The sequence below is a fragment of the Heloderma suspectum genome, chromosome 4 (assembly GCF_057233095.1).
Source record: "Heloderma suspectum isolate Gila_16-S chromosome 4, 16-S_ref, whole genome shotgun sequence".
Classification (NCBI taxonomy): Eukaryota; Metazoa; Chordata; class Lepidosauria; order Squamata; family Helodermatidae; genus Heloderma; species Heloderma suspectum.
The window spans coordinates 238,154,652-238,181,978 of NC_139461.1; the positions used below are offsets into that span (position 1 = coordinate 238,154,652).

General features: G+C 48.4%; 2 protein-coding genes across 5 annotated transcripts in view; both read right to left on the bottom strand.

Annotated features, from left to right (window-relative positions):
* Positions 1-5,495, bottom strand: part of MPL (MPL proto-oncogene, thrombopoietin receptor) — a 32,379-nt gene extending 26,884 nt beyond the window's left edge. For 3 of the 4 annotated variants that reach the window (XM_084852799.1, XM_084852800.1, XM_084852801.1), the window contains exon 1: positions 5,165-5,451. In XM_084852799.1, the coding sequence (XP_084708925.1) occupies positions 5,165-5,264 (100 nt within the window). In that variant the 5' untranslated portion in view covers positions 5,265-5,451. Of the gene's footprint in view, positions 1-5,164 lie in introns of all 4 variants that reach the window. The other variant, XM_084852802.1, reaches the window with a different exon arrangement.
* A 5,231-nt stretch (positions 5,496-10,726) lies between these two features.
* Positions 10,727-27,327, bottom strand: part of TIE1 (tyrosine kinase with immunoglobulin like and EGF like domains 1) — a 44,956-nt gene continuing 28,355 nt past the window's right edge. Inside the window, exons 13-23 of the mRNA XM_084848290.1 lie at positions 25,027-25,317; positions 23,625-23,818; positions 23,247-23,457; positions 20,537-20,647; positions 19,927-20,117; positions 17,598-17,711; positions 17,381-17,451; positions 16,893-16,933; positions 14,344-14,440; positions 14,006-14,105; positions 10,727-12,748 (exon numbers count right to left, since the gene is read on the bottom strand). Coding sequence (XP_084704416.1) covers positions 12,677-12,748; positions 14,006-14,105; positions 14,344-14,440; positions 16,893-16,933; positions 17,381-17,451; positions 17,598-17,711; positions 19,927-20,117; positions 20,537-20,647; positions 23,247-23,457; positions 23,625-23,818; positions 25,027-25,317 — 1,493 coding nt within the window. The 3' untranslated portion in view covers positions 10,727-12,676. The remainder of the gene's footprint in view (positions 12,749-14,005; positions 14,106-14,343; positions 14,441-16,892; positions 16,934-17,380; positions 17,452-17,597; positions 17,712-19,926; positions 20,118-20,536; positions 20,648-23,246; positions 23,458-23,624; positions 23,819-25,026; positions 25,318-27,327) is intronic.

Sequence of the window (27,327 nt, forward strand, 5' to 3'; positions counted from 1 at the left end):
ATTTAGACTGCAAGGTTCTTAAGACAGGACCCTGTTGTTGTCGTCATTGTTGTTGTTCCCGTGGTTGTTTTTGCTTATCTTATTATACAAAGCTTCAAGTACATTGCCTGGGCTATATTAGGGGTGGGCAACTTGTGCCTCTCCGGATGCTGCTGGACTATAACTGCCATCAACCCTAGCCATCATAGCCAGTGGCGAGGGATTATGGGAGTTGTAGTCCAAGAACATTTGGAGGGACACAGGTTGCCCACCCCTGAGCTATATAAATAATAAAAATAATAACCAGTAGGAAAATGTGGCAGAGGAGACAGCATTACAAGGGGAGTGGATGGAATGGGCCACGCAGCATCTGTTTTTCTGCCTCCCCCTGCTCAAGAAACCACAGCTGGGCAAGGGGACAGCATTACACCTACTGGCACAAGTGAGGGTATTCTAACACAACAGTGCACATTTCCAAGAGGAGCCTGCAATGCCTGTAAGCTGATGACGCCCTACGTACAGTCAGGGCCAGAAATATTGGAACAAGGATAACTGTTTTGGCAGTTGGCCTCTGTACACCACCACATTGAAGTTGAAAGGAAACACACCCAGATGGGAGCGAAGTCAGGACTTTCAGCTGTAATTCAAGGGGTTTGACAAAAGTGGGGCACTAACAATTCAGGAAGGACAGCCAGTGGCATACACACACCCCCATCGTTGCTGGCTCATAAGTAATGGAACAAACCAACATCATTTCAGACTTAAGGATCACCTTTAATACCTGGATGAAAATCCTTTGCAGTCAATGACTGCCTGAAGTCTGGAACCCATGGACATGACCAAATGCTGAGTTTCCTCCCTCGAGATGCTTTGCCAGGCCTTTACTGCAGCTGCCTTCAGCTGCTGCTTGTTTGTGGGTCTTTCTGCCTTCAGTCTTGTCTTCAGTAAGTGAAAAGCATGCTCTGTTGGGTTGAGATCGGGTGACTGACATGGCCATTGAAGAACATCCCACTTCTCTGCCTGGAGAAACTCTTGGGTAGCTTTTGCTGTATGTTTTGGGTCATTATCCATCTGCAATATGAAGTGGCGTCCTATCAGTTTGGCAGCATTTGGCTGAATCTGAGCAGAAAGTATAGCCCTATACACTTCAGAATTAATCCTGCTGCTTTGATCAGCAGTCAGGTCATCAGTAAACACCAGTGACCCAGTTCCATTGGCAGCCATACATGCCCATGCCATAACACTGCCTCCACCATGTTTGACAGATGATGTGGTCTGCTTTGGATCATGAGCTGTTCCTTTCCTTCTCCAGACTTTTCTCTTCCCATCATTCTGGTACAAATTAATCTTGGTTTCATCAGTCCAAAGACTCTTATTCCAGAACTGGGCAGGCTCTTTTAGGTGTTTGCTGGCAAAGGCTGATCTGGCCTTTCGGTTCTTGAGCGTTACCAGTGGTTTGCACCTTGTTGTGAAGCCTCTGTATTTACATTCATAAAGCCATCTTTTGACTGTAGATGTTGACAATGACATGCCTACCTCCGCAAGAGTGTTCTTGAGCTAGCTAGATGTTGTGAAATGGTTCCTCTTCACCATGAGCAGAATTCTGCAGTCATCCACTTTAGTTGTCTTCCGTGGTCTTCCAGGCCTTTTGCTGTTGCTGAGCTTGCCAATTAATTCCTTCTTTTTCAGGATGTTCCAAACTGTTGTATTGGCCACTCCCACTGTTTTTGCTACCTCTCTTATGGGTTTATTTTGTTTCCTCAGCCTAATGATGGCCTCCTTCACTCGCATGGACACCTCTTTGGACCTCATGTTGGGAGTTTAAGTGAACAGCTACCAAATGCAACTGTAACACTCAGAACCACCTCCAGGCCTTTTATCTGCTTGATTGATCATGGGATACCCAGGAAACAGGCCACACCTGGCCATGCAGCTGAGCCACCAACGATGGGGTGTGTGTATGCCACTGGCTGTCCTTCCTGAATGGTTAGTGCCCCACTTATGTCAATCCCCTTGAATTACAGCTGAAAGTCCTGACTTTGCTCCCATCTGGGTGTGTTTCCTTTCAACTCCAATATGGTGGTGTACAGAGGCCAACTGCCAAAACTGTTATCCTTGTTCCAATATTTCTGGCACTGACTGTAGATGGACAGTGGTCATCCATTTAACAGTAGGGGTTGCTTCCTATTTTGCAACTTTTATTCATAGGAGCGTACTGCCCTCCTCGATCACTTTCATGACATGTATCTCACAAAGTGCAAGACAGACATGGATATACTAAGTTGCACACAGGCCTCTCTACAAACCTATATCCAGTTTGCAAGTAGATAGATACATATGTAAATCTTCCCTTTGTTATAGCACTAGTCATGGGAGGGACTTGCAGGGGACTTTCTGGTAATAAATTGGCTTAGGAGGTACTAAACTAAAATCCTTAGTTAAATTGCTCTGTGTGTGTGTGTGTGTGTGTGTGTGTGTGAGAGAGAGAGAGAGAGAGAGAGAGAGTTATATCCTAAGCTGTATCTGCTTTTGATGGCAACAGTAAATAATGTGATCCTGAGACACACATGCAGATGTGTGTGCACACTCACACACACACCATGTTTCATAACCCAGACAGTCTCAAAGTACTCTGGGGATGGACCCTTGTCAAACAGAATAATCCGCTAGCCATGAGCTTCCAATTTCATGGCCCTATCCCACATTTTTACAGCAACAGTTGCTCAGATTTTTCTTTGGGATGAAGATCACAGTTTCCCTGTGGTATTGCTAAGGAGGTGCTACTGAAGACGATCTCTCACAGTCATGATCTCTCACTTCCACATTCATCATGACAGTCCCCATAGCCCTAGGAGAGTCCACAAACTCAGGCTGCTGTGTTGGTCCATAACAAAAAAAATGCAAGGTACCATTGTAGTTCCAATGGAAGTACCACTGCAAAACTCAGGGGATCTGTGGAATCTGGATGTTAAATGCAATGAGACAATAATGTCACATCTTATCTATGACCATTCTTCCTCATGGTAAATGTCATATGGTCATTTAAGATTGAGTTTCACAATAAGCCAAGGGGGTGGGGTGGGGGGTGGAATCTAGTTCTGATCTCTGCCCTTGCAATATTCCCAACTTAATAATACCTATTAGGAAAAATGGAATAGTCCACTGATCAATGGTTTATTGTGGAGTTGAGCTTTTTAGAAATAGAAGTCTTAATCAGTCTTCTAATTATGCTCAAGTCACATGGCTGGAAGCCAGAGAATGTTTCTAAAGGAACCTGAATTAATTTACTACAGTTCTGGGAGCATGGACCAGCTGCACTCCTTGGCTGTGGTATTTCTGGACCAGGTCTTCATAAATCACTTATCTGTGTGACTTTTCCCTGAGCTGTTCCATGGATTTAACAGGAGGAAAGGGAGGCTATGGGATAGCCTCTGGGATAGGGGAGGATTCGCCACTATGCTATGGAAGGAAAGAACAGTGGATGAAGACAATCAAACCACAACTCTGGACAGGTCCTGTTTGTCCCTCTTTGGGGAAAATGCTCATAGTATGGAAGCTCACCAATCCAAATGAGGGCAATACACTTATTAGGCCAGCCCAAGGTTACAAAATAGCATGCAAGCTTTTGACTTTTTCAGAACTCTTAATCAGGATAGAGGGTAAACAACAAAGCAAAGGGAGGGGGGAGAAAAACAGCTGTCTGATGTTGAAGCAATGGAGTTTGCAGTTTTAAGCCATGCAATCTTAAAATGAAATTTCAGAGACATTTGAAGACATTCAAATTAGGCTCTGCATGGTGGTGTGATGGTTTCTAAGCCTACAGCTGTTCCTAGGGCTGCTGGGATGGAGAAACAAACAATGTTGACCCCCCCCCTTTTAAAATATAACATCTGACTGTTGCCTAGATCTGTTGCAATCCTTAGGTGAAATACACAGGTTCCTTCGTAGGTGGGAAACAGAAGCAGAGAAAAGTGAGACAGTTACCATCTAGTATGATTAAGAATTCTAGAGAATTCAAAAACTTGTACACTATTTTGCAACTTTTGGGTTGGCCTAATAAAGGTATTGCCCTAATATGGATTTTGTTGAGTCTTCATAACCCAGCCTTCTCCAACTTGGTGCCCTCCAGATGTGTCAAACTACAATCTCCATAGTTGATGAGCACTGTAATCTAACACATCTGGAGCACCCAGGTGGGGGGAGGCTTTTGTAATCTATGCCCAGCCATACTGACTTTCTACATATCGGAACTCCTTGCTCTCCTGTCAGTTGGCACCTGAATTATGCACAAAGCACAGAGAACTTTTGCTACAAGTGAGGCATGGAACTCTGAGCCATAAGAACATAAAAAAAGCCATGCTGGATCAGACCAAGCTTCATCTAGTCCAGCATTCTGTTCACACAGTGGCCAACAAGCTGCCTGTGGAAAATCCACAAGCAGGACATGACTGCAACATCACTCTCCTGTCCATGTACCTCAGCAACTGGTGTACAGAGGCATACTGCCCCTGATAAAGGAGGTAATATACAGCCATAATGACTATATAGCCACTGATCGCTTTCTCCACCGAGAATTTGTCTAATCCGCTTTTAAAGCTATCCAAATTTGTGGTCATAACTACATCTTCTGGTCTTGGGTAATTGTCTAGGCTCCATCCTGGCACAGGACATGGAAGAGTTTTCTCTGAGCCTTACTTCCACAGCCAAGGTGGAGCTTGATCCATGAGGAATGTAGTACACCTTTGTTTATAACCAGCTTTCCTGACCACTACCACAGCCCTCCATAATTCACTTACAAATGTCAAGCCTTGAAGAGTTCTCATGTATTTTTAATAATGGCAGGGCAGTGAGAAGTTTGGTAGGTGCAGCTTCTTCCACCACTGTAACTCCATAAGAAGTCATGCCTGCTGAACAACTGCATGCCACAGCAGATCAGTTAAATGCTCAAGGGGCACTTTAGATCAGGACTTGGCAACTCCAAGTAAGCTGGTTGTGAAGGGAAGTCTCTAGTCCCATCCCAGTCTCCCTCTGGCCAGACACTCTTGTTTCACAAGGGTGTTCATCCACCTGGCTGTGCTACATTCACAAGTGCAGATTTGCAGAGCCACAAGAAGGCAGCAAAAGCCAGGCTTCATCCATGCTATCCCCCCCGGACCAAGGGCAATGTGGCAGTTTGTAACCTTACCTTCATCTGTGACAAGGACAGAGCTGAGCATAGGTAAGAGGGTGAGCAGGAGCAGGTCTAGCAAGGCACATGGCCTCACCAAGCACCGATGGACTGCCATCCTCCTGCAGGGTGCCTCCAGGATCAGGCCCAGGTCAGAGTCTTGTGCATCTGGACAGCTGGTGCTGACAGCATTGGCTGACAGAATGACAGGCAGTGGGTGCCCCGTGGAGTGGACTCGGGCTGCAGGCGCTGATAGTGAATGCTCAGCTTTAGGCACTGCCAGTGAAGGCAGCAGCCAACCCCAGCGCTCTGAGCCTTTGTTGCTGGACCTCTGCAAGGGAAACTTATCTGGGAAGTGTCAGCCCAGCTGCTCAGGAAGCCTGGGTAAAAGCCCCCTACCACACCACTTCCCCAGCCCCAAACCACCACGCCATGCTCTGTGAGAGTGGCAGCCCTGCCTGGAGGCTGCTTCTATCAGATAGGCAGCATGTCCTGCCCTTGTGGTGGTGCCTTGGAGGGCAAGGCCTTGAGCAGGAAGCAAACATCCCCTGCCCTTGCCCATGGTGGTGTGGAGGGCTGACAGGAGCTGCTCTCAAAATAGGAACAGGCCATCAACATTATGAATGGCTGGGAACCCTACTTGGGGGTGGGAGAAGGGGGATGCGCTGTCTTAACTCCCTAACATGTGGATCTCTTTGTCCAGGCAGATAGGATGCTCATGCCTGAGAATTCAAGTGTGGCGGCATAGGTGTGTGCAGCACATTTCATTAGTATGTGCACCCAGGGATTTTTTTTTTAAAGGCAAACATTTATTGAATACTCAGTTGTAAAGGACATAATTTTTATTCATCAAACAAACTAAAGAAACTAAAACTTAACTAAACTTTTTTTTTAAATATAACAACTAAACTTCACTTTAAAAATACAAACTTAAAAAAGGGACACAAAATACCAAAAATTGTTTGCACCCACTTATATAGGAAAAAGAATTGTCTAGAATAGTAGTCGGGGAGGGGAGGACCAATGGTAATGCGGTGCCATAGTAGTGGGGACACATGCTGCGAGGGAATGTGAGGTTCCTACACATTTCAACACTTATTGCATAGTACAACAATCCATGCTGTAAAACTAAAAGAGCATATAATGCGATTAAATTAAAGCACAATGCTACTTTTATGCGTGTGGAGACATTAGGCTGCGCCTGGGCATACCCGGCCTACCCTGTATGCACGCCTATGTGTGGGAGTGAGGTGGAGACAGTTATGTTTTTGCACTTGCCACATGGACAAGCTGGAACCAGAGTCCCTTGAGACTGGCCAGGCAACTGTTCTAGGAGCTAACTGGCACTCACATCCACAAACTGTGGGGATCAGGGCTGGCATCAAGGGTAGGCATGGTTGGGCACAGCCCAGCATGGCCCCACTGACAAGAGCCCCCTGGACTTGCTTCTCCACTTCACCATTGCAACCTGCTTGTTCACCTGCCTCTCACTCTGGCCCAGTCAATGGTGGTGGTGAGAAAGAGAAGCAATAGATGCCACTGCCTCCTTGCTCACTGGCTCTCTGCCTGTCAAGCAAGCAAGTGGCAGCGATGAAAAAAAGGATGAGGAGCAATAGCAGCTGGTGGCAATGGCAGTGAAAGGGTAGATTCACTGAGGGAGGGGATGCATTGATCCCATGGGCCCTCAAAAACCAGGAGTCAGTACTGGAGCATCTGGAGAGGATGAGATCCCAGGCAAATCTACAGGAGGTGGATGGGGGCTGAGGAGGATCATCCTTTATTCATCCCACTGCAACAGATAACCCAAGGAACGGGTTGCTAAGGCTGCTTCAGAGGCTTTTTGGCAGAGGGCCAGGCTAGGGGAGCTGTTTGCTCTTCCTGGCTAAAGTAAAATGTATAAGGTACACACTCGATGAGAGGGTCACACCGCATGTCCTCAGCTCCGAGTAAAGTCCACCTGTTGCTATAGGGAAGGCTGCCAGGACAACTAGTGCTAAGGTGGAGACCAAAGAAAGGCAAACAGACTCTCACCGAGTTCAGAGTGAAAGATAACCAACTAGAAGTCAAACTTAGGAGGGCCAACTCTGTAAATAGTGCGGAGGCAGAGGAAAAGAGACGCAGAGGCACTTTTTACTCCAGTTTCCCAGGTATGAGGAAGTGTGTGGCAATTCTTTTGTAACAACGAAGAGCGCCCAAGGGGAAAATGTGCCTGCACCATAGAGACGCTCAGTGGTGTTTTCATCACTCCTGCCACTGGATCAGGAAGGGACAGTGAATCCAAGGGAGCAAACTGCAGAGCAGAGATGGGCCACTTGAGACTCCACGTGCTGGATCAGGTCTGGTTTGCAGAGGGCAGCTATCTGGGCCCCAGTGGCCCTGCCAAATGGTAAACATTTTGACCATAGTTTCATTTGAAGTGAAGAAAGCATCTTTTCAAAAGCTCTCTGTGTGTGCGTGTACATGAGAGAAATATATTCAATAAATTAAAAGGGATTCTTAAAGCGATACACAAGGGACTACTATTTGTTATATGCAAACACATATTATGGAGTCCCAAAATATATACATTTAAAGAAAACAAGCTTTGGGAGGGAACATTTTTGAGGAAAGGAGCAGGAAAGAAGGTGCTTAGACCTCCAACAGCTGCCATTTTTCTACTTCAACCCCTCTTTTCTTGTGGCTTCCCCACCCGCAGGTTGAAACCTTGGGTAAACACATGGATGTTCCCTCAGGGGAGCAGTCAGGGAGTGTTTGTAGCAGTTTATCCCCAGGATATGACTGGGGAAAGCTGTTGCCATGTGTACCACATCCTAGTGTCATGGCATGCGCTGTTGAAAAGATTTTAATTTCTTGTCAAAGAGACTCTCACTTCCCTGCAATATATGCAGGATTCCTGATTTGTGCAGCCCTACCATTAGTCAAAGTGAGGCAGTTGCCTCAGGTGGCAAATGCTGAGAGGTGGCAGCAAGGTGTTTGAGGAGAGAAGTGTGTTCCACGTGGCCTTCCCTATGCCCCCTAAGCTAGTCTGTTGCCTTCAGGTGTGGTGTCCCATTGTTGGTGTTGAAGAAAGATATTCAGTCTTGAAGAAAGGCTTTTGAATATGGAATGGGAGGGGGTGCCATCTTGTTCTTCGCCTCAGGCAGGAAAATGTCTTGGGCCAGCCCTGATCCCTGCAAGGAATATTGGTTCTGCTGCCTCAGTTCTCACTGGTTCAGTAGACCTCCCTCCCTCACTTTATAACTGGATGCCATGAGCAGAAAGCTCTTGCCAGCACTAGTCCCCTGGGGACGAATTTGATAACTATGGCTGTGCGTTCGCCAGGCCAGAAATGGCCTAATCAGGAAGACACAATCTTTGTCAGTCTGAATTGGAAAGAAACAAGCCATGCACAGGGCAGCCAGCCTAAGATACGTTGCAAAGAAAGAGTAACGACCTTACCTTAGAGGCTGGAGTGAAATGGTGGCATGGCTTTACTCACTCTGTGTGCCAGCTGCAGATGGATAGTGGCCCTCATGGGGCCTCTCAGGAAACTGGAGCCAGAACCTGGGGCTGCAGGGTTGTGGCAGAGGCAAGGCTTTTACTAAGTGGGAAAGGTCCAGGGATCTATACTTTTGCCAGTTAGATTGGCAACACTTAGGAGACCATGTGTCCTACTTTACAGAGGACAGTCCTCTGTCTGAAGGACTCTCTTGACCAAGTTCAGCTTAAAGATTACCATAATAAGAAGGGAGAGCTGGGGCCTTGAAATTGCCCATCAGTACTTAGCACCTGGGCAGCAGACTGAGTGAGCACACAAGTCATTTGGTCACAGTCTTCCCAGCTATGGTGAGATTGTTGTATTTTTATTTTTATTTATTTATTTATATTTATTTATATATATATATATATATATATATATATACACACACACACACACACATACACACACACACATACATACATATATATATACATACACACACACACACACACACACAGAGAGTTATTTCTAAATGTGCATGTATATATTGATTAGCATGTGGAAATTTTATGCAAATCCATTTCCTTTTTTGTGGGGGGCGATACATTTTCTCCTTTTTGGCTATACATATGTAGCCACCCTAGCAATACTTGTAGATTATAGATGCAGAGTATGTAGATGGTATGGGGAGAGAATAGCCCTACGTCTGTTTCCTTGTACCACCCTGTCAAATTGTTTGAGCTAAATACATATTAAATAATAATAAGATGGATCCTCTCTTCTCCCTTCCTATTCCCACTAAAACAACCAGCAATGCCCAGGGTTCCCTACAGGGCAAAGACCCACACAAAATTCTCTGTCTCATAGAGCCAGCCTATCTAGGCTGTGGGAAAGAATATTTGGAGGAAGGGGCCATCTGCCTCCTAGGGCAGTGTGGGGAGAAGCAGCCCCTTAGGGTTGTTAAGATGTGTGTTGGAGTTGTGGTTAGCAGCTCTGGGCCTCAGTTGTGTTACATCCAAAAATAAACACTTTGGGTTTCCTTCAGAAGAGGATGGACACTACAGAATACCTCTGAAACTCTATTACAACACAGAGAATAGCTGAAAGAATAGCTCTATTCAGAAGATATAGCTCCCACTTGGAGCAACACATGAGTAGGGAATGGGGCTGTGCTCAGAAGCCGTGCTCCTCACACCGTATGTGCCAACTAGGCCTCCCCCTTGGCATCTGTGCATACCTCATGAACACCGGCAGGGACAGAGCCTGTGTGTGTAGAGCTCCATTCCCTCAGACATTTGTGCTGTATGCATGGGTGCCACAGGGCAGGACTGGGCAGCATATGTGATGTTGGGAGCATGGCACAGCCCTGCCAAGGCCAATGCGAGGCATCCTGCTCCGTGAGGCAGGATGTGCTGCCATTACCCGCTCTCCCCATGCCCCACTGTCTCTCTCCCCCTACACTGACATCATGCATCACAGCTCCCTCTCTGCTGGCCACTCCCACCTCTCAATGCCTCGCTCTGAGGGTTCCTTCCTTGGAGTGAGACATTGTGGTGACTCTGGTGACTGCTTGTACTATGGTGTCATAGGCAGTCTCCAGGACCACCTTGCCCATAATGCCTTGTTCTGAGGATAGAGCCCTCAGAGAGAAGCGTTTAGGCTTGGCAGGCTCTCTGAAGAGCCATGCTGGTCACTCTTCCATTTGCTGCAGCAGAAAAGTGGCTGGTGGGGCACCACAAGGAGTCCACTCATCTGCCTGATGCCTCCCTCTGAAGGGTCCTCAGAATGAGGCATCAGGCTGGAGGCCAGGCAGCTCCTCCTAAGAGCTGCATCAGCTGCAATCCAGCTGTGGACTCCTCAGAACAAGGCATTGGCCTGCTGCTCCAGAGAGCACTGACCAGTTTTCTGCTGTGGCATTTGGTGGTGGCAGCGGTGGAGGGTGGATGGATGGCCTTCTCAGTGGTGGTGGAGTGTGCAAGCCACTGCCCTTCCAGATCCATTGCCTGAGGTGGAGGATTCATCCTGCCTCATGGGAGGGCTGGCCCTGAGCCCTGTTCATGCATTGCTATAACTTCTGAATAGTTTTGCTGTCTTACCCCATTTCACAACTACAGTTTTTACACAAAAACCTTTATACACAAAAAATGTATACCTTTATTAGGTATAAATTTGACGCAGAGGCAGCATAAAATTGCCAGAAGCATATACAGACATATACTGTCCATTTTGCATCTCTCTGTAGTAGCCTTTGTGTTCCATGGGGTGTGTCCTATGGGGTGGTCTCACCTCCTAGCGAAATCATGCTGCAACAGAGCAAGAACTCACAAGGGAGAAATTGTGACAGCGTCTTTGCATCACTTCCTTCCTTGGCCTTCCCACTTCCACACATTTCCCTCCCCAGCTTTCCAGGTGGTGTCCAAAGCATCCCTTTTCATTTCTGCCTTTCTGTTTCATCAGCCATTCTCACCCTGGAATGATCAGAGGCTTGCTATCCACAGGCAACCACTGGTCTCACAATGACACGTGGACTGTACCAGACCATTTGTGGGCATGTTTGGGTCTGCCTTCAAGGGCAATCCCTACCCACACTGTTCTGCCTGGTGAAAAAAAACCTCATGATATTTGTGCAAAAGCACCTGCTTGGTAAAGCATTCCTATATAAGCAGGAAATGGAGGTTTACTAAGATTATTTGTCCATCTGGCCCAGTCCTGCCTGCAGTGGCTGGCAGCAGCTCTTCAGGGGTCAGAAGCCTTTCCCATCACCTGATACCTGTTTTCGTTTAGCCAGAGATGTCAGGGATTGAACCTGGGATGTTCTGCATGCAAAGCAGGTGCTCTACCACCGAGCTATGGTCCCTCCTGTCATGTATCATGCAGTTTGAATGTTCTAGTGCACATAAGAGCATAAGAAGCACACTGCTGGATTAGGCCAAACATCTATCTACTCCAGTGTAATGCTTTTTGGTGTCAATATCCTCCCCCAGTTTTTTAAACAGGCTTCAGCACACATAATAGCTGGCTGGATAAGCAGCAGGACAGGAGAAAGCTGCGGAGAAAGGGAAGACAGGGAAATGGAGGAGAATTCACTCCTCAGTCAGAACATTCAACAGGGAGTTACAGCTCAGACTGTTATGGGGTCTCACTTGACAAGTTTGTGCAGTCCTGCCCTTTAAAGAGAAACAACAGGTTGTGAAAAAGAACCTGGAAGGGGGGGTATAGTTGAGAAAGGACATGAGATGCAGTGTAAACAGCATAGGTCTGTCCTGCTAACAGCAGCAGATCCCATGACAAGGGTCAGTGTGGACACATACTACCCTCTGCCCAGCAAGTGGGCTCTGTGAATTGCTACCCTCTCCACATTCCTTCCTTCTCCCACAGAAATGAACCATGGAGGAGGGAGTGAAAGGGAGCCTGTAGCCCTTTTTCCCTTGCTTTCTACAGGCTGCCACTATGGGAACAGCAGGTCACCTCAGGCTAAGATCTGCCCTGAGCCTTCCTGTGGGGCAGGGGGGCAGGGCTACATCATAAGCATGCATGTGTAGGATGAGATTCTCCTGTTCCCTTGATTTCATCATGCATTGCTTCTCTCTTCATGCCAAGACCATTAGGCACTTTGCTGTACTCTAAGTGCTTAAGGGCTGTTCCACCTGCAATTTCTTCCATTCATGTACCTGTCCCATGTTGTCCATCTTGGAGGCAGACTGGAAGGCAGCTTCAAGCTGTCCCTGCACTGTGTAGTCAGTGTGTGGAAGTGGCAGGATGGGCTCTACAGTGCTACTGAGCAGGAGTACATGACACAGGTGAGCCTGTGGCACAGTTTATAGCTGAGCGCCACTTCTGTGAACTCTGTGTCTCCTTTTAGTAATGACAGAGCCTTGGATTATTCATGAAGTGTGCTGTCCATGTGGTCAGGGAAGAAGAAGTTGGCATGAGGGCTGGGTTCATGCAGAGCCCAGCACAGTCTGAGTGACAACATGGAGGCATGGCCATGAGGCATATGTACAGGAAGCTCCTAATCCACAGCTGTCCTATTTGTGCCCAGATGTGGAAGGGGTCTGTGCTCAGGTCCTTCATGCTTCCTCAGCCGTGGCATCAATCCCTGCATAGGTGAAATTCTCAAACAAAGCCATGTTCACATAGGCCTGTCAAGGGAGAAAAAGAGTAGGGATGTATGAGAGCTTTGTTTTTGTTCATAAAACATGTGAGCATGCCCTGTTCAAAGCCCTCAACACAATTGCAAGCATGTGTCTGCCAAAAATATTTGCAAATTGCTGGACATGTGCTCATGGTCAATTTGCTCAACTTTCCCAGTTCAGTTTTGTGCAAATTTCCTAATTTGCATACATTTCCCCTGTAGACTGAATCAGCTCCACTTTAGTCTATGGAGAAAAGTTGCGCAAATTAGAAAATTTATGCAACTTTGGGGCAATTCACACACATTTCATGTTTGACCCGTGCTTGATTTGCACAATTTTCCCATTCGTGCAGAGTGAGCAGCAATCGCAAACATGAAGAGGAATCAGGCACAAGACAACTGGTGAGACTATGTTCAGAGAATCCTGGCAAACTCAGACACCACTCGTTCGCCCATCCCTAAAGAAGAGTCAAGCTGGAGGCCTACTCAACAGTCAGCTCCCTTCCTCCCCCACTCTTTTGTGAGTACATTACCCTCCACATTCTGACAAGAAAAGACAAGGTAACAGCACATGTTTTAACTTTATGCTGAGATCACTCTTAGAGCAAGCTCCATTCCAGTGTCTGGGGAGAACTGCCTGATATCGAGCCCAGCTCCTTGTAATCTCTAAGGACCACTGGCATCCTGCCTTCCTGAGGGAAGCTGAGACCCTCCAACCAGCATTGTGTCCTTCTCAGCTGAATGGCATGATAAGACTGCGTGGGTATCCTAGTGGTGACACTGGGCTGTTTCATCTGGCTATAAGCTGGGGGTGTCAAAGCTCTTTCAGCCCAAGAGCTACATTTAACTTTGGAGAAGCTCTCGGGGGCTGCATTCCAGTGGTGGGCAGGTCTCAAGGCAAAAGTGGATAAGGCCAAAAGCAAAAGGAGAGGGGCCAAAAATACCAGCATATTTTGGCTTAGATCTCTTACTGCCAGTAACTGCCAGAGAGGCATTTCAATAACCTTTTTGAATGAGAGAAAACCTCGCAAAAGCAAGGAAACCACCAAACAGTCAGCAGCCAGGGAAAGGGGGTGGGGCCTGGGGACATGGCCATCCAGGAAACCTGAGAGGGCCAGACTGGGACACCAAGCAGACCACATCTGGCCCACCAACCTGAGGTTCAACACCCCTGCTGCAAACCCTCTAAAGCCCATAGGTTCCAAGTGAAGTGGCTGCATATGTGTGTTCATAGCACAGTAGGGACTTCCCCCGATAGCGATACCTTCCTAGCTTCCAGCATTCGGATGAGCTGCACTGAGATCTGAGCAAAGGGTGGACGTTCATATGGCCGGTCCCGCCAGCACTGCCGCATTAGCTCATACCTGCAGGAGGAAGTCAGGACTCAGAGCAAAACAAGACAGGAGGGAAGGGGGGACGCTGGAGATCCTGGGAGGCTGGTCTACTGTGCATCTCTCTTCTGCTCTTCTAGCAGTGTGAGGAGCCAGGAATGTGGAGGAAAGCTGAGGCTCAGTCTGCCAGTTACCAGCAATGGGAGACAACTGGATCTTCAAGATGTACATGTGTGTGTGTGTTATGGGGGAGGATAGGGCTTCCACTTACACTTCATCATCGCAGTTGAGGGGCTTCTCCATGCGGTATCCTTGGGGCAGCTTTTCATAGAGCTCGGCACATGTCATGCCACAGTATGGCGTCCCTCCTAGGAAGTTGGGAACCACAGGAGACAAGACATCTAATTCACTAGCATCTTGTTACAAGGCACACTTAACATGGATTATCTAGACCCATTTCAGTCGGGCTTCAGGCTTGGGCATGGGGCAGAAACGGCCTTGGTCGCCTTGGTAGATGATATGAGGAGGGCTCTGGATAGGGGTGAATGCTCCTTCCTTGTTCTCCTTGACCTCTCAGCGGCTTTTGATACCGTTCACCACGGTATCCTCCTGGACCGCCTGGAGGGGTTGGGCATTGGAGACACCATATTGCGGTGGTTCCGGTCCTTCCTCTCTGGCACGTACCAGAGGGCAGCACTGGGAGAGGAGGTTTTGGACCCATGGCCATTCACTTGTGGGGTGCCACAGGGTTCCATCCTCTCCCCGATGCTATTTAACATCTATGTGAAGCCGCTGGGGGCTATCATCAGGAGGTTTGGGGTGCGGTGTCATCAGTATGCGGATGACACGCAGCTCTACCTCTCATTCAAATCTTCACCAAGGTTGGCCATAGAATCCCTGTCGAAATGTCTGGAGACGGTGAGTGGCTGGATGGGGAGGAATAAGCTGAAGCTGAACCCTGACAAGACCGAGGTACTTTTGGTGGGAGACAAGAGGAGGCTGGGGGATGTTGACCTGGTGTTGAATGGGGTACGGCTACCCTTGAAAGACCAGGTCCGCAGCCTGGGGGTCATTTTGGACTCCCAGCTGTCCATGGAGGCTCAGGTGTCAGCTGTGAGCCGGACAGCGCTGTATCAACTCCATCTGATACGGCGGCTGCGCCCCTTCCTTCCTGACCATCTGCTCCCATCGGTAGTACATGCCCTGGTCTCCTCTCGTTTAGACTACTGTAATGCACTCTACGTGGGGTTACCCTTGAAGATGGTTTGGAAGCTGCAGCTGGTACAGAAAGCGGCGGCTCGCCTGATTAAAGGCAGCCGCCAGTGAGATCACATCACTCCAGTGCTGAAGGAGTTGCACTGGTTACCAGTTGTTTTCCGGGCCAAATTCAAGGTCATAGAATCATAGAATCATAGAATAGTAGGGTTGGAAGGGGCCTACAAGGCCATCAAGTCCAACCCCCTGCTCAATGCAGGAATCCAAGTCAGAGCATCCCTGACAGATGGCTGTCCAGCCTCATCTTGAAGGCCTCCAGTGTGGGAGAGCCCACCACCTCCCTAGGGAATTGGTTCCATTGTCGTATTGCTCTAACAGTCAGGAAGTTTTTCCTGATGTTCAGCCGGAATCTGGCTTCCTGTAACTTGAGCCCATTATTCTGTGTCCTGCACTCTGGGATGATCAAGAAGAGATCCTGGCCTTCTTCTCTGTGACAACCTTTCAAGTACTTGAAGAGTGCTATCATATCTCCCCTCAGTCTTCTCTTCTCAAGGAGAAACATGCCCAGTTCTTTCAGTCTCTCTTCATAGGGCTTTGTTTCCAGTCCCCTGATCATGTTTGTTGCCCTCCTCTGAACCCTGAATTCTGAACTCTGAATGCAACTCTGAAGGTATTGGTTTTGACCTTTAAAACCTTATATGGTTCCGGCCCAGCCTATCTTAAGGAGCGCCTCCAGCAACACCAGACAGGCCGCTTAACGTGATCAGCCTTGGATGGCCTTCTCTCTGTCCCATCAGCCAGGACAAGCTAGATTGGTGGGGACGAGGGAGAGAGCCTTTTCTGTGGTGGCCCCCACTCTGTGGAACTCCCTCCCTAGGGAACTCCGCCATGCCCCCTCTTTAATGAGCTTCCGCCGTGCATTAAAAACGTGGTTGGTCAGGCAGGCATTTGGGGTGGGTTAGGGTATTTTAGAAAACGTTTTTATTGTAGAATTTTATTGTTTTAAACTGTTTTATTATACACTGTACATCGCCCAGAGTGGCTGGGTGACCAGCCAGATGGGCGATTAATAAATTTAATAATAATAATAATAATTAATAAATAAATAACACAGCCCTCTGGGTGTTGCTGGAACAAAGCCAGATTGGAGCAGCAGTTCTCTTTCAAAATTGCCCATCTCTGTCAGTGTAATATGTACCTCCCATCCCCAGATGAGATGAAAACTGAAGTTCAATCAGAAGGGGGCTCGTAGCAAGACTAAGGTGGGGTGAAGCAGTTGTGCTTTGTAAGAGTTTCCATCTCTCATGGCATTTTTCATATTAGCAACTCCACTGGGGGAATGATCTGCTCCACAACTTGTGCTCCCCCCACTGCAAAGTGAAACTTTTTATCCTTGGTGTCCTGTGATGGGGTGGGCAGACTCAAGGTTGTTTCCACCACCCTGAGCCAAACTGAGTGTAAGACACTCCAGTGCCACAGGCAGAGGACAGAGCAGGTGGAACAAAGGGTAAGAACAAGTTGGACAGAGCAGCATGGGGCCCAAATGGGATGCAGGGTCACAAAGGCCAGTAGAGTCCACACTATTCCCACTAGATAGGAACTTACCCAGGCTGACAATTTCCCACAAGAGGACCCCAAATGACCACCTGCAAGAGAAAGATAAGTTAGGATGTGGGCTGAGGTTCTTCAACACATGGAAGATGTTGATTTGTTGAGGTTATTTTGGTACTGGCCTGTTACTGTAATACAGAATGAAAAAGACAACATATTAAAGTCAGTAGCTTCTGTTTATTGATTCTTGATATCTCCAAGAGCACCAATAGGTTAGTGCAATATTCAAATTTACTTCAATGTAATGGATTGATTCATCAGGCAAAAGGCAGAGGGTTAATCAGGTAAACATTCTTCTCCTCGGTGGATATTCCTTGTTATGATCATTTGTATTAGTTTCTTGCCCCAGGAATAGGGGCAAGGGGCTGTGTGGAGGCTTGGAGCCCCGCCCCTCCACGACCAGACCAATGGAAGCCCTGCAAAACATGTTCCTCAGACTACTGGGACCCCTGTCACCCACCCGCCATACATAAATCACTCACACGTCACTCTTGGTTGTGTAGACACTATAATTCAAGGACTCGATGGCCATCCAGCGAACTGGCAATCGGCCCTGCAAAAAAAGGCATTGTTGGGGGAAGAGAAGCCCACTGTGGGGATGGTGAAGAGATAGGGATGGAGCAGAGAAGACACCTGAGCAATGTAGGATTTTCTAACCACCCTAACCCTACACTGCTGTGATCCTCCATCTAGACTCACCATTGTCTTCTTCACATAGACTTCCTCTCCCCGGGACAAGCCAAAGTCAGCAATCTTGGAAGTTAGGTTTTCCCCCACCAGGATGTTCCTGGCAGCCAGGTCTCTGTGGATGAACTAGAGTGGAAAGACAGCAGTAACACAGCTAGTGGCAGATACTTCAGGCACTCAACCGATTCAGTGGCTGATATAGCAACTTTTGCTACTGTGCACAAATTGCAGTGCCTTGGTGCCTCTTGGACCTGAAACGTCTCTTGAGCTCTCTTACAAAACCAAGACCATCGGTGACTCAAAATCCCACCTTCTATTCCATCCCCATATCGCTTCAGTGTTCTCTGGTTCTCCTGTCAGAGTCATACTGGTATCCAGTTTCCCCCAGCTCTACCCAAACCCTTCAGTCCAAACACACTTCTGCAGCTCAGGGAAATCAGTCCCTAGAACAGGGGTGCAGTATATGTGGCCCTCCAGATGCTAAGAACATAAAAAGAGCCCTGCTGGATCAAAGAAAAGGTCCATCTAGTTCAGCATTAGTAGCCAACCAGCTGTTTGTGGGAAATCCATAAGTAGGACATGAGTGCAACAGCACCCTCCCACCCATGTTCCCCAGCAACTGGTGTACATAGGCATACTGCCTCCGATACTGGAGGTAGCATATAGCCACCAGGTCTAGTAGCCATTGATAGCCTTATCCTCCATGAACTTGTTTAATCCTCTTTTAAAACCATCCAGGTTGGTGGCTATCACTACACCTTGTGGTAGTGAATTCCATAGTTTTAACTATGTGGTGTGTGACGAAGTACGTCCTTTTGTCTGTCCTGAATCTTCCACCAATCAGCTTCATGGGATGTCCCCAAATGTTAGTATTATGAGAGAGGAAGAAAAATACTTGCCTATCTACATTCTCCGCACCATGCATAATTTTGTACACCTCTATCACGTCTCCCCTCGCTGCCTTTTTTCTAGGCTGAACAGTCCCAAATGTTGTAACCTTTCCTCATAGGGCTCCAGCCCCCTGATAATTTTAGTTGCCCTTTTCTTCACCTTCCAACTCTGCAATATCCCTTTTTTAGGTGTGGTGACCAGAACTGTACACAGTATTCCAAGTGTACAAGCTGCACCATAGATTTATATAAGGGCAGTATGATATTAGCAGTTTTATTTTCGATACCTTTCCTAATTATGCTTAACATGGCATTTGCCTTTTTCACTGTAGCCACACGCTGTATCACACTTTAATCGAGCTATCCACCCCAGCCCCAAAATCTCTTTCTTAGTCAATCACTGCTAGCTCATCCGTGTATACAGAAGTTGGGATTTATTGCCCCAATGTGCATCACTTTACACTTGGTTACACTGAACTGCATTTGCCATCTTGATGCCCATTATCCCAGTTTGGAGAGATCCTTTTTGCTTTAACCGCTCTAAATAATTTGGTGTCATCAGCAAACTTGGCCACCTCACTCCTCACTCCTAATTCCAGGTCATTTATGAACAAGTTGAAAAGCATAGGTCCCAATACAAATCCTGGTAGGACCCCACTGTTTACATCCCTCTGTTGTGAGAATTTACCATTTTATACCGACTCACTGCTTTCTGTTCTTTAATCAGTTATTGGTCCATAAGAGGACCTCTCCTCTTATTCCATGACTGCTAAGTTTGCTCAGGAGTCTTTGGTGAAGGACCCTGTCAAAAAACTTTTGGAAGCCTAAGTAAACCATGTCTACTGGATCATGCCTGTCCACATGTTTATTGACACTCTCAAAGAACTCTAAAAGGTTAGTGAGTTAGGACTTACCTTTGCGGAAGCTGTGTTGATTCTTTTTCAGCAGGGCTTGTCCTTCTGTATACTTACAAATTTTATCTTTAATAATGCTTTCAACCAATTTACCAGGAACAGATATTAAGCTAACTGGTCTGTAATATCCTGGATCCCCCCTGGAGCCCTTTTAAAAAATTGGTGTTACACTGGCCATTCTCCAGTACTCTGCTAAAGAGGCTGACCTTAGGGACATATTTTTGTTAGAAGAGTAGCAATTTCACATCTGAAATTGTTGTTGGACTCCAACTCCCATCAGCCCCATCTAGCTAGACCAATAGTCAGGTATCCTGGGAAGTGGAGTCCAACAGCATCTGGAGGGCCACAGGTGCCCCACCCCTGCCCCAGAATGATGGGGGATCTGCTATTTTGTGTATATGAAACACACTACAGATGGAAGCCAGATACACAGTTCTGCTCCCTGTCCCTCCCAGTCCTTCCTTGCTGATTCCTCCTGAAGAGCTGGTGCAGGGTGACCCAGGCAGTGGGAAAGCATGGCTGGATGGACACACAGACCTGTTTTTCACTCAAATACTGCATGCCTTTGGCCACATCAGATGCAAACTGCAGGAGCTGCTGGGATGTGAGGGTTGAGGCTGTTCCATGCTCTCTGGCAAAGGCAGGGTCTGTCTCCAGGACTCGGCTCTTGCGCAGAAAATCTAGCAAGTTTCCATATGGTGCATATTCAATAGCAATGTACAGGTAACCTAGAAGGTTAGGGCAGAGACTGTCAGGCTGTGCCCAGTCACAAATATCCGTGAACTGCCTACGTAGTAAGCTGCTGGGTTGAGAAAGGAAATGGGATCATGGAAATGATCAGGTATGAAATGGTGATAACACACACGACACTCCTCTGCATGTACTTTCATGATACAGAGAATGAAAGTAGAAACGTGCATTGCCACGTAAGAGGGGTGACAGAAAAAGTGGACTGCTTTATGTCACTTAGCCATTAGGTGGTGCCAGCACGTGGCAGCTCTGGAGCAGCAAACAAGCAAGACGTGGTTGGAGGGAAAGGAAGGTGGAGGAGCAGGCAGGGGAAGTAGGAAGCTTTGAAGAGAGAGAGGCAGCCGCAGAGCACCGATGGATGAGTTGTCAATCATGCATCGTTGGCATGGGGGCTCACCCTTGTTCTCACAGGCTCCCAGCAAGTTGATGATATTGGGATGGTGGCCCAGCTTGCAAAGAACTTCCAGCTCTCCAGCAAAGTCCCGGTGGTCATTCTCAGAGGCAAATTCTGAAACACAGATGGGGATGCCGAGTTAGGGAGAGCGACCAAGGGGGTGTTTCCATGAGTGATTTGCTCTGAGGTCATTAGGAATACATGACGGCGTGGCCATCCAGCAGCCACCCCAGAGCTTATCAGGGAAAACCCGGATTTCCTGAGGCTGCTTAAAGTCCGATTCTTTTCCTTAAGACGGGTTCTCCTCGGTATAGTTGCTGTGTGCCCCAGCCCCCGCATTTACCTCGGGTATGCTAGCCCTGCCCAGGGGTGTGCCTTTCACCATGACCCCGGTCAAGGGGGTTTCCTGTGTGTTTCCTGTCCCTGCACAAACCCATTAGTGTCTCCTCAGAAGTAACTCCCATTGTGCTGAATGAGGCTTGCCCTCTGAATGCCCACATCAGAATTTACAGAGATCCCCCTCAATTGACATGGCACAGTTTAAAGCCCAATTCCCTAAGTGCGGTAAAGCCTGATCTCGAGGCTCCAATTCTCCTTTGTTTGGTTTATTGCCTTAGGAAGTAACTACTTCATAGCTTCATTATAGAGATCCTGCAGGTTAAAATGGGGGCTGGTTTCCCGTCTTTGTGTTCTCCCCCCTCTTTCCCAGCACAAGCACTTGTCTGTGTCTACTTGGAAGTAACTTCCATTGTGCTCAATTAGGCTTGCTCCTGAAATGCAAGTGCGTCTGGACTTTCAGGGGGAAGGAGAAAGGGGGGAGGGGGGGGAAGCCTCCCTTATTGGTTGAGCAGCCCCTGCCAGTCAGATGACGTTCACTCCAACTGCCACCGCCAACAGGAAGTACGTTCCGTGAAGCAATTTTTACTGCTGCAGAGAACCTGCTTGTGGAGCCTTGCATGGACCAAAGTGCAGCAAAGCTGATTCCTTTTAAAAAATCTGGTACTCCTCCATTCGCTTCTCCTTCCATTGTCATGGAAACACGGCCCAGGGTGAGGGGCCCAGGAGGGAACCTTCTCTGAACAGAGACATGGGAAATGGGCTGCCTGCACATGGTAGGGGGTGGCATACCCATGCTGGCCACTGCTGTACATGTGCCCGAGAGATGATCAGTCCCACCTTTCTAGTGTGTAGCTTCATGTATGCTACATGTTTATATTGCTACATGCACATGCTACAGTTTTACAGGTACACATAAAATGTGTTGCATTCATGTATGTATCCATAACAAAAATAATGCGTGAAGCAACCATGAGTTGTTTTGAGAAGGGTGGCAGTTTAGGGGTAGAACATAGACTTTGCATGTAAAAGATCTTAGGTTCAATTCCTGGCATATTCAGCTAGGGCTAGGGGAAAACTCTGTCTGAAAGCCACCGTCAGCCAGAATAGACCAGGGGTGGGCCATTTGTCGCCCTCTGGATGATTGTCTGACAGCCCCCATCATCCATCACCAGTGGCTATGCTGGCTAGGGCTGATGGGAGCTGTAGGCCCAAGCATCTGGAGGGCCACAAGTTGCCCATTCCTGGAGTAGGCAGTACTGAGCTAAACTGAGATTATCTGATGTCTGAGTCTTCAGATAAGGCAGCTTCCTATGTTATCTTGGGTATAGCATATCCTACTTCAGCCCTGGAGATTGGAGTAGATGATTCCCTGGGCTGTTTCAAACATAGAAAGGTTCTGGGGTGTTAGCTGCAATCAGGCAGTGCTTCCAAGATTAGCCAGTTACACACAGCATCTATGCACAGCGCTCACATGGTAAGCCATGTGGGAATCAATCCTCTGAAAGGGCTTGCTAAGCTTGTCATTGTATGGGAGCAAAGGAGACCCGCTCTGAGGGCATGTCTACATTACAAACATACTGGGTTTATACCAACTATGTCATGACTCCCCCCTGCCCCCGCCAAGAATCCTAGGAAATGTAGTTTCACTACTGACAATTCTGTGAAAGCATGGAGTTACCTGGAAAGAGGGAACTGCTCTAAAACTAGTTTAATCCGTTTAAGCCTGCTGTGTCGAAACACTCTCTTGGTATCTATGCTTTTGTGCCATGAGGTTGCTCTTTGTTCTGCCCTGTGAGCAGGAATGCAAGGAGAAACTGGTGCATACATGATCTGCCTGGAGAAAGTAGGGGTGTCTGTGTGTGCGCGCGTGTGTGTGCACACCTGCACACACACACACATGCACTCCCCACCACTATCAAAAGGGCAGGGAACAGAATTGGTTTGCCCATAATGTACACCAGGGATGTAGAACCTCTGGCCCAGGGGCCAAATCCAGCCCTCTGGGGCTCCCCAGATGGCCCCGCCCCCTTTCCCCAACCTGCTGATCATGCAGTAATTTCCTGGCTTTGTGTGAAGTTTTTTCCCCATTCTAAAAGGTTGAAATGCCTCTCCTACTGGCAATATGAACGTCAAGCTAAAATATGCTGGTATTTTTTTGCTATTTTGGCCCTGCCCCTTTGCTTTTGGCCCCACCTACCACTGGAATGCAGCCCCTGAGGGCTTCTCCAAAATGGAATTTGGCCCTTGGAATGAAAGGGGTTCAACACCCCTGATTTGCACCCTAAGCTGGACCAGAGAGAGAGAGAGGGGAGATGGTCTGCCTTTGCCCACCATTGGAGCCTCTTTGGTCCAGTACTTATGTGGAACATCTCACCTTTCAGCATCTTGATGGCTGCATTCATTCTCAAGCCATCTTTCTTGATCATGGCCCGGATGACTTGCCCGAAGTTTCCTTCCCCTATCATGTCTTCAAACTTGATGTCTTCCCACTCCAGGATAGGATAGCTGAGTGGCTCAGGCTGAGGTTTGGGCCGGCGTGTCAGGGTCAGTGTGCCTGAATTGAACTGCAGGATGGTCTCTTCTCCCTGGAAGAGCATTTGTGGAGAGGGCAGTTGGCAGCAGCCCCAACAGGTAAACAGCCTGGTGGCACAAGCATGCTGAAGGGTGGGGATCTGGAGGGTAGGGAGCCAAGATCAGAGGAGACTTGGAGGTTGGTGGGTGGGTGGGCGGGTCAGGGGACAACATCACTCACGGAGCCTGACTGGTAGGTGAATGTGCGGCGCCGGTGAAAGAAGTTCTTCTTGATGAGGAAGAGGGCCAGGAGGGCAAACAAGATGGTCAGGCAGGTGACAGAGACAGAACCCACGATGGCCAACAGCAGCTGCTGGTCCATGTTGGACGGAGGCAAGTTCTTGCTCTTCAGGGTGGGCACTTGGCTTGGGGCTCCTGCAGGAAAGAGGGAAAGAGTGTATTTTGTCATAGTGGCTGGCTCTGTGATGACGAAGGAGCCAACAAATGCACAGCACAATGTAGACATTATCAAGAAATCCTGTCAAGAAAACCATTTTCCTTTTGAGATTTGGCTGCTTGTAAAAACTCCAATTTGTGAAGAAGGGCCTGCACACACTCGTTAAACCACCTGCGTGCGCTATCTCATGCTGTTCTAGCCTTCAGGCCCTTCCAGGCCAGAGCAGAACTCTTGCCAAATGAGAGTGATGGGCTGCTGAGAACTTTCCACATACACACCCTCCCACAACCTGAGGAAACTATTCAGCCAACTAGTGATTGCCTAAGGAGGCTCTCCTCTGAAGAAATTATTCAGCCAGCTGGGGACTGGCTAAGGAGGCTTACCTCAAATTTGTCAAAGGCTTGTGGTATAAAGCAAGAGGGACTAACTGCAGGTCATTGCCTTTGTTTTGGTTTCAAATGTTTTCATCTTTTGGCTTGTGACTCCCAGGATTACAATTTGGGCCCTGTCCTGTTTGAAGACCTGTGCTTAGGTAACATAAAGGGCAGGTCTAGGTATCTTTTGTTATTTTTTGCCTGAAATATTGTTTCCAAATGTACTCTGGTTGTTGTATGCCCTTCATTCCAATTTTCCCCTTCCCCATGTAAATAAACTTAACATGTATTTCAAATGTTGTGTGTGCTTCCTTCCAGTTAAGCAACAGTACTAAATCCAGAACCTTCTGCTTGGTTTTGCTACTTTAAAGTTTCAGGCCTAGGGCTTGAAATAGACGGTGCCAGTTTGGACCTTTATTTCTGAAGCCCTAGGAGTGTCCTGTAAGGTCTGAGAGCCCCCTGGCTGACGCTGAGGTGGACGTAAGGGGGGTGGCAGCTTAATTTGGTAATTGTTTGTCCCTGCCTGCACTGCTGGGAGTGAGGGCAACCCCCTTCTTCCCTTCACAGATATGGAACCCCTGCCACTGGTGGGCTCTTTGGTTGTCCTGCTTCCTGGATGGATTGGGTGCTCCAGGTTGCCAAGAGCCAGTTTTTCCTGCAACCTGGCCAGCTGGTGTGTTGGGTGCACCTGGGATGTGCAGTAGGAGTTATAATGGCTTATTTGTGCCAGCATTCCCTCCACCTTCTGTCCCACTTGGACTTCACCCACTGGACCTTCAACCAAGCAAATGTGGGCCTTGTCCACCACTCACCATCACCAAGGATCTCAGCTCTGACAGGCATGCTCCACTCGCCTGGAACGTAAGAGTTGGCTCGCACCCGGAATTGGTAGGATGTGCTGGCGTTGAGCCCCGTGATGATCTTGGTGGTATCCCAACCACTGTCCGTGTCCACCCACTGTGGCCCACTGGTACCCCCCAGTGGTTGCACCTCCACAGTATACTTCTTGATGCCACCATTGGGGTATTCGGGGGCCTGCCAGGTGAGCCTGATGGTGCTGTCAGCGAGAGGCTTCACGGAAAGAGACCGTGGGGAAGAGGGGCCTGTAGGGCAAGGGGTACAGCTGTTAGCTCTGCAGCTCCTACCCATGTGCCCCAACTGCCAGGGATGAATGCCATGCCAAAGTGGACAGGGCACTTGGGGACATCTGAGGCATGGGACATCCCATTTAAGAGGTAGTGGGTTAGCATAGTATGTTACCATGGTGCTGGAAAGCCACGACTTGCTGTAGGTGTCCCCAAGGCACCCCTCAACTCCCCATGGCAGCACATAGTGCTAATGCTTGCTCAGGAGCTTATAGAAGTCCAATGGCCTTTTGGAAAGGAAGTAGAAATCACTGCAAAACAGGGGGCCATTTAGAACAAGTAATGCAAGGGTGTTGAACCTCTTTCAGACTGAGGTCTGAATTCCATTTCGAAAAAGTTCTTGAGGGCCACATTCCTATGGTGGGCAGGGCTAAAAGCAAAAGGGGGTGAGGCAAAAATACTAGGATGCTTTAGCTTAAAGCTTTCACTGCTGATGACTAAGACTTATGAGAGACATTTCAACCTTTTAGAATGGGGAAAGAACTGCGCAAAGCTGGGAAACCACCAAACGATTGGGGAACAGGGGTGTATAGCTGGATTGGGACCCCAGGAAGGCTGGATTGGGACCCCAGGGGGGCCATATTTGGCTCTCAAGCCTGAGGTTCTGCACCACTTCAGTAATGTATAACACTGTTCCAAGGGACCATAGCTCAGTGGTACAGCACCAGTGTTGCATGCAGAAGGTCCAAGTTCAATCCCTGGCTTCTCCAGACAGGACTAAGAAACATTTTTTTCTGAAACCCTGGACAGCTGCTGCCAGTCAGTGTCCATAATACTGGGCTAGATGGACTAATGATCTGACTCAGTATAAGACAGTAGCAGCTCAGGGCAGGGTCACTGGATGAGCGGAGTAATGTAATGGGGTCAATTCTGTAAAGTCCACTCCATGAGTTGCCAGTCTTTCGAACATATCCGGATGTGTATGTTCAACAAGGGTGGACGATTTTTGGTAGGTAGGTAAATAGATGTAATAGTTCTAGATGTACTCAAATGGGAGGCTTCCGTACACCAGGCGTTCAGGGGAGTGAGGCTGGTGTGCTCCCCAATTTGAGTTCCATGGCTCCAAGCCTCCAGGGCTGCATGGCAGTGAGGCCAGCTGAGAATGGCTGCAGTCCTCCTTGTCACCAGGGTGGTAAGGCTGCTGGGGAATGCTTCCATGTGTCCTATGCACTTCAGTGGTTGTCCATGGGGAAAATGCTCAACCCTGCCCCCCTGCTTCGAAGTGTTTATAGGAGGCCTGGTCTACTTCCCATGCACTGGAACAGGGAGACGGGCTGTCCACAGAAGTCTTCAGGGGACGAATTTGCTGAGCTTTTCTGATTGGAGTTCCAAGAGGGCAGACACATTTTCAAATCCATTCCAATCAACTCATGGTCCCGTCCACTGCTCCCCACCCCAGTCAGGTGGGGAGCAGAGGCTTCTGCAGAGATTTCTGGTGCCAGAAACCTAAGAACCGTGAGCAAGCCAACTATGCTCCCAGCGTGACTCAGCGGCAGGGACAGGTATGGCGGATGAGAGTGGTCCCCTTGGCAAAGCAGTGAGGAGCCTTGCCTTTGCTCAGTGCTGCGCCCACATGGCTGGGGAAGGAAGGGGGGGATGCCCCTGACAAGCACCCCTGGCTCCAGGAACTAAGAACCTCGAGTGACCCCTCCACCTACAGCTCTGGATGCCTTTCTTTGCAGGAGATGGGTGGGGATGGCCCTGCGGTGGGGCTGCCCCTGCACTCACTTGGTCGCTGATTGCTTTGTGCTCCTGTGCTTGTGTTGTGTCCTCCGGGTTGGTGTTCAGGTGGAGTGGATGCCTTGCTGCTCCTGTGAGCACCCACGCTAGTGTTCCTCCCCCGAAATGGGGCTCTGCTGCCCACCCCCCTGAGCTGTGGTGGTCTGCCTGCCTTGGCTCTGCTTGCCTGAACTGTGTTGGGTGGCCTTGCAGAGAGGGCCCAGGGACTATGTATCCAGAGGTGGCTGT